The sequence below is a fragment of the Echinops telfairi genome, unplaced genomic scaffold (assembly GCF_000313985.2).
Source record: "Echinops telfairi isolate 266 unplaced genomic scaffold, ASM31398v2 ScPeMD7_5592;HRSCAF=6446, whole genome shotgun sequence".
Classification (NCBI taxonomy): domain Eukaryota; kingdom Metazoa; phylum Chordata; class Mammalia; order Afrosoricida; family Tenrecidae; genus Echinops; species Echinops telfairi.
Genome location: NW_022109491.1, coordinates 20,113,003 through 20,119,801, shown reverse-complemented (window position 1 = coordinate 20,119,801; position 6,799 = coordinate 20,113,003). Strand labels below are relative to the sequence as shown.

The following is a 6,799-nucleotide window of genomic DNA, read 5'->3' as shown; positions in this document are numbered from 1 at the left end:
GAACTAGAGGAAAGTTGTATTTCTCGTCTTTGTTACATCGAGAATTATATCTCATTTTAATATTTACATATATCTATACTTTCTGGTTCTTCTTTCTCCAAGTAAGCATTCAAAAGGCATTCATGAAGCATTTTGCATCGTGACTGAAACAAGAATTTTAGAGCTAAAACTACCAAGTTCTGGCCAACACTAAACTTTTCTTAGTGACTAACCCTTGAATAAAGTTATCAACTTTTCCTAATACAAAATCTAAACATATATATCAACTTTAAATTAAATACAAATAGTAAAATTTCCCTAAGAATGCAAAAATGTTTTATTACAGTAATGAATTCAAATGGATAAGCCTTTTCTATGTTTAAATCACACATACATTTAAGTATGAAAATCTAACTCTTCAAACTAATTTTCCAATTACAAATAGCTTTAAAGTAACAAAGATTACTAAATATTAGACCTAAATTGTGTCGGTAAGCATGAGGGTAGTTTTAGTCTTAAATCTGTACATTCTCAGTTGTTTTCCAGAAGACTCCAGCTCATGGGGACACCATGTGTGCAGAGCAGAACCACACTCCAGGGGGTGTTCAGAACTGTTGACTTTTTGGAAGCAGACTATCACACCTATTTTCTGGGTGCCACTGGGGTTTGAACCACCAACCTTTTGGTTAGTAGTCAATATCATAACACTTTGTGGCACCCAGGTAATAGTAAATGCTCACTGTGATGATATATAGCTTAGTAACTATCCTGTTTCAATTCTTAAATGTTAATAACACACAGTTCTAGCAGAAAATAAGGGAAAACAAGCAAATTTGATCCACAGCTGGATGAGCTTCAGTGTGAAGAAGGAACACACAGAGTTATTAAAACATCATTAATTAGACTGTCAACAAAATCCAATTAAAACCTTTTCTTTATTTCCAATGAGAACATTTTTGTTCATCAACAATAGCTAAGATTTTCATTTAAACATATGGAAAACTTCAAGGTAAATATTAATATTCTAAGTGGCATTTGAAATTCAACAAAAGAACAGCTTAATCATTTTATTGGGGTCTGTTACAGCTATTAACAATCCATACATCCATTGTGTCAAGCACATTTTTACATATGTTGCCATCATTCTTTTTTTTTTTTTTTGGCCATCATTCTTTTCAAAACATTTTCTTCCTACTTGAGCCCTGGGTATCAGCTCATTTTTTCCCCTCCCTTTCCCACCCTCCTTCCCTCCTGAACCCTTTATAATTTATAAATTATTGTTTTCATATCTTACACCAACTGCTATCTCCCTTCACCCATGTTTCTGTTGTTGGTTCCCCTTGAGGTGGGGGGTGCTTATACATAGATCATTGTGATAGGTTCTCCCTTTCTCCCCCCACCTTCCCCTAACATCATGGTATCGCTACTCCCATTATTGTTCCTGAGGGGTTTCTCTGTGGGAGTCCCCGTGTCAGGAGCTCTTATCTGTACATGTGCACATGCTCTGGTCTAGCCAGAGAAAATCTTAAATTGCCACTTTCAACCTTTATTTTTTGTCCTTAAATCCACCCGAAAAAGATTACACATATATTTTCACACCACTTGTGGAAATACTTCCCACACATGACTACAAGTTGTTTCTTTTAACACTACAATTAATACAATCTTTACGTGAGCTACATCCTAACAGAACCTTGTTTTCATCTCACCTTGTAAAAATAAAATGGTTGCAAATTAAGAACTTCAATAATCCAAGGAAAAGTCCGAGGTGAGCTATAGGCAAAGAGCACCATTTCCAGGCAGCAGCCCATCAGGGACCGATGAAATACGTCCTGTTCTAAAAGAACCTTAGGGAGAAAAAGACCAGTTTACTACTTTCCTGGCAATTTCACTCTTTGCCATTCTATGAGCAAGACTACCAAACTAGTATTGAATAACTTATGTAAATTATATTATACTAATTTACTAGAGAGCGAAATGAAAGTTTTCAAGAAAGTAAACAGTTTTTTGTTTTAAATAGTACCACATCTAGCTCAGTGGTAGATCTTAAGGTTAAATGAAATGTCTATAATAAATTGCTTTAAAATTTGAACAAAAAAGTCAATATTCTCATTAAGAGAAAAGCATTATGAAGTCTTTTTTTTATGATAGTCAATTGTTTGTCAATTTAAGAATTTATTAATCAAAATGCTGGAAAGGAAGGTGTTACAGACTAAATTGTGCTTCCAAAACTTCATGCTAAAATCCTAAGCCCTTTACCTATAAACATGACCCTGCTTGGAAGTACAAGAGCCCTGATGGAGCAGTGGACTACACACCGACCTAAACACAAGGTCAGTAGTTGAAAGCCACCCACCCATCTGCAGAAGATGAGGCTGTGTACACCTGTAAAGATTTAACCTAAGTGTATCTGTCATAATCGATAGGAGCAAGAATGAGCATATACCCAAGCATAAATAAATAAATGTGTGCGTGTGTGTGTGTGTGTTTGACAGAGGATGCATGTGTGTACTTTGCTGCAAATATATCCATGAATACAGTACAGCATACAGTAAATTATTAAAACTTCTATAGACAAAGATGGTGGAATGGAAATAGGAAATAGGGAGCAAGTGACAGTGATGGAACATTGAGAGAACTGAAATAGATGAGTTAAAACAAAATGTGTAAACAGTTGTTGATTGTAAATCTCAAAATCCTTTCTGTAAATCTTCACCTAATTCACTATAAAGTTTTTTTCTTTAAAAAGTACTTATAGTCTCATCTATTGAAAATATGCATTGCCTATAGTAAAAAAATAATTGTGCTATTCAATCAGAGGTAGAAATAAAGAGTGGCTGTGGGGAGCGAGTATGGTTACAAAGGAACAGTAGACAGAACTTCATGTTGACAGAACAATCATGAATCTTTTTTCCCCGTGGATAATTTTTATGTTTTTGGTGAACGTTTACATAGCAAATTAGGCTCCCTTTTAATAATTGCTACACAACATTTCAGATACTGGTTACATTTTTCACAACGTGTGGACGCTCTCATTCATTTCCTTCTGGGTGTTCTGCTTCCAGGAGTCTGGTTTCCCTGTTCCCTTACCCTTCACCTTCGCTGTAAAGTCATCGACTGTTCGGTTTCAGGTAGAGATTTTTGCAAGGTACGTAGTCCTCCCTAGTTATTGTTTTACGAGCCCATCTGTATCTAGCTGAAAGGTGACCTAAGAGGATGTTTCAGTTCAAGGTTTAGAGTATCTCGGAGAGAGCTTCAAAGAGAGAACAGTCCTGTAGCTTAACCTTGGTGTTGGCAACACTCATTTGTACTTGTGATACAGTGGTACAGAGGCACACACACATATTGGTATGATGTCAACTTCCTTTGGACATTTTACTATATAAAACAGCCACATGCGGCCCGCTGAGGACATTTATCCGGCCCACCGGGTGTTTTTGCCCCCTTTGTTTTTTCACTTCAAAATAAGCTATGTGCAGTGTGCACAGGAATTTGTTCAGTTTTTTTTTTAAACTACAGTCCAGCCCTCCAACGGGTCTGAGGGGCACTGAACTGGCCCCCTGTTTAAAAAGTTTGAGGACCCCTAGGTTAGACCTTGAGAGAGTAAGACATGGGCACCAAGAAGAGGGGAACCAAGGGACGAAGAAAACATCCAGGTTGAAAACAAAGAGAAATTCCATCATAACAGTTAAGCAGTAGCATTAGCCTGTTCTTACTTGAACAAAAAGTCTGAAGCTTCAAAGAATGCTGGGAGGGAGGAGTGCAGGGGAAGAAAGGTGTGCTAACAAAACATGAGATGCATTTAACTTTGTAGAAAATTATTTTATGTAGCTATTGGAAAGTATAGTTACTAACTTCATCAGTTGTTCAACGGAAACAAAGCTTTTTTTTTTTTTAAGCTACCGTTGTTTTTTACCCAAAATTCCTAGGAGGTATAAGTAAATATCTTACCTATCAGGTGGCTGAATAGTTGGGAAATAGAAGACTATAAATGGGACTGAAGGTCAGTAATGGTGAACCAAAGGTAACTTTCATATATTTCACATTTCTGCTTAGAAATGGTTAGCTCTGGATCTGCCTAAGTCAACTAAAGCCATCATTGCTACATCCGCCACAGAGGGTATTCACCGCACCACACACACAGCCCCATAAAGTACCACATAACCCCACATGACACTGCTTTTAAGTTTAGGACTGTGGGCCTTTGCCGGTGTCTGGGTGAGTTAATCTACTTACTGACATGTCCATTCCATGAAGTCTTCGTGTTTCCTGAATCATTACAGTCTCTAATATTTTATAATACAAAATCTCTGCCAGTTTTAGTCTGTTGACAGCAAAGTCTATAGAGGAAATAAAGGGAAAACATGTACTGATGAAATTTAGTTTAGGCCTAAAGAAAATAAACTGTTATCAAATTTGTTGATAAAGTTTGATTCAATAACAAGTAAGGAAAAAACCTGAATGTCACTTCTATTTTTTTGGAGGTCACAATCTACCTAAATTCAATGATTTTTGCTAACTTTTATTTTTCTTCTTACCTATGTGAGAGCCTGGCTGTTCATCTCTTGACTGAGTATAGTGCTGGCAGAAAGACTCTCCTATCCCTCTAACTAGTTTGGCAATGTTTTCCATTGGATTGCGCATACAAGACCTACAAAACAGAAGAGTAACCTAATTAATTACCAGGGGAAAAACCCAGAAAAATCAACATTTGCCCCACCCTGCTAATATACTTTAAGAAATTAGTTTGGTTTTCTGTACACTAATTCTGTTCTGCATTATCAACTCAGATGTGTAAAAATTAAAATGTTTGACCTCACACCTACAACCAACTCTAGAGCCATTTAATCAAATGGCATATTATTTTGGAATGTCAGCATTAGAAAAGATAATGTACTCTACCTCATGCATCTATTTGTATGCAATTCTAGAAAAGCAAAACAAAGGGACGGAAAACATATCAGTGGCTGATAGAGACTGGGAGAGGTTCCAATGTCTGGGTGCCAGGACTGTTCTATGTCTTGACTGTGGTGTAGTGGTTACGCCAAAAAGGATGACTTTTATCATCTATGAAGTATGCCCTAATTAGCCCGATTTAATAAAAATGCATCAGACATCACACGTGTGTTAGAATAAGTAACCACTTAAAATCGAAAGGGCAGCATTTACCTCATGATGGAAGGTTATGAAAAGAGGAGGAATGGAAACAGAATCCAAATGTTCACTCAAAACTGGCAAACAAGCAAAAGATGAGGAGCTGATCCCAAGGGCGCAAGTAGAAAGCAAATGTTTTGAGAATGATGATGGCAACAAATGTGCAAATGTGCTGGACACAATGAATGTATGTGTGGATTGTGAGAATTGTCCAAGCCCGCAATAAAAGAATTAAAAAAACAAAGCTGGCAAACAAATCCAAGACTGGGACAGTGATCTGCCAAAAGTAAACACAAATGCAGGGTCGAGTCCCAACTCCAAGCTCAAGCAGAGCCGTACACCTGCTCCTCCTGCCAACAATCTCATCAGCCAATGTTCTACATCTACATCAGTAACTTAAAAATCTACTACCCAGTCATCTTGCACATTAACGACCTGTCTGGCAGTAACGCATGCCGAGATGCCAGGTGAGAATGAGGTTGGTCGTGATGGTAAAGGAGTCAAGTTAGCTGAGTCATGATTCTCAGTGGTTTAGCAGTTAGGTAATGATGCATAGATGTAGTCATCCTCCATTTTATGATCTAATTTGGTCATTTTCCCTAACACTAATGTTGACGTGAGTTGGTCAATGAACCTAGACACAGTGGTGAGGAGTGTGTGTTCTAGGCAGAGGTAGGAAGCAGACACGGCAGACACACTTTATGTTCTTATCAAGTCCTATACATGAAGCTGTGATTCTTGAGTTATCTTTTCTTCCAACTAGGTTCTTTGTCATTTGTATTCCTTCCTTTTATTGCTATAGAATGTTTACATAGATTTTTTTGACACCTTTTCAACTTGTTAATGGTAAATGCAAACCCATTACTCAAATGCTAGCAGGGTGCTTGTTTTCCTATAACCTGCTTTATTCTCTGAGCTATGTTAGAGGGCAGGGATTGACTGGTCCATTTTTACAGACCCTGAATATTTGTGGAAGAGGTGAGCGCAGGAGGTGCTATGTTTTGCCTGTTGGGAGGACTAGGGTTTTGCTTTCCTTCATAAAATTTGGTTAAATATCCCCTATTCCAAGTCTCACTAAACCTAGTCAAGGAAACCATCTAGTTTTGTAAAGCTCTGACCCCAACTTAGCATATAACTTCAGGAAATGGCAGACCCTGGCAGTTTCTCATAATTTTGTTGTAACCCTGGGGTTAAAAAACAGGGGCTTTCACTTAGGATTTGTATGAATTTCTATCTACCTGCCTAGTCATCCCATCTATTTATTTCTAAATGTGGTATTAATGAGGATTCTTAAGTTTCTATTAACATACCCTTCTTTCCTCAGGTCTGCTTTTTGGAGATGAGCAGAGCAAAATCAATGATTTCCTATCTTGACCGCCCCTTTGGAAATTTATGGAATGACATCATATTCCCTTCCTCAATTGGTTACTACTGACATACATTTGTTGGTTTTTCCTATTCTCTTATTTCATTCCAATCAAAACCATACCATTGTTATCGAGTCAATTCCAATTCACAGCGCCCCTCTAAGATAGTAACTGGCCCTTTTAGGTTTCCAAGGCTGTAAATAAACCTTTATGGAAGCAGACTGCCACATCTTTCTCCCATAGAAAAGAGCTGCTATATTCAGACTGTAGACCTTCTGGTTAGCACTCCAGTGCTTTAA

At 37.6% G+C, this 6,799-nt stretch overlaps 1 protein-coding gene across 1 annotated transcript in view; it reads right to left on the bottom strand.

The window, feature by feature from the left end:
* The window catches only part of RBL1 (RB transcriptional corepressor like 1), a 53,773-nt gene that overhangs the window by 34,077 nt on the left and 12,897 nt on the right, over window positions 1-6,799 (bottom strand). Inside the window, exons 9-11 of the mRNA XM_004698254.2 lie at window positions 4,518-4,650; window positions 4,216-4,319; window positions 1,689-1,826 (exon numbers count right to left, since the gene is read on the bottom strand). Of these exons, the coding sequence (XP_004698311.1) occupies window positions 1,689-1,826; window positions 4,216-4,319; window positions 4,518-4,650 (375 nt within the window). The remainder of the gene's footprint in view (window positions 1-1,688; window positions 1,827-4,215; window positions 4,320-4,517; window positions 4,651-6,799) is intronic.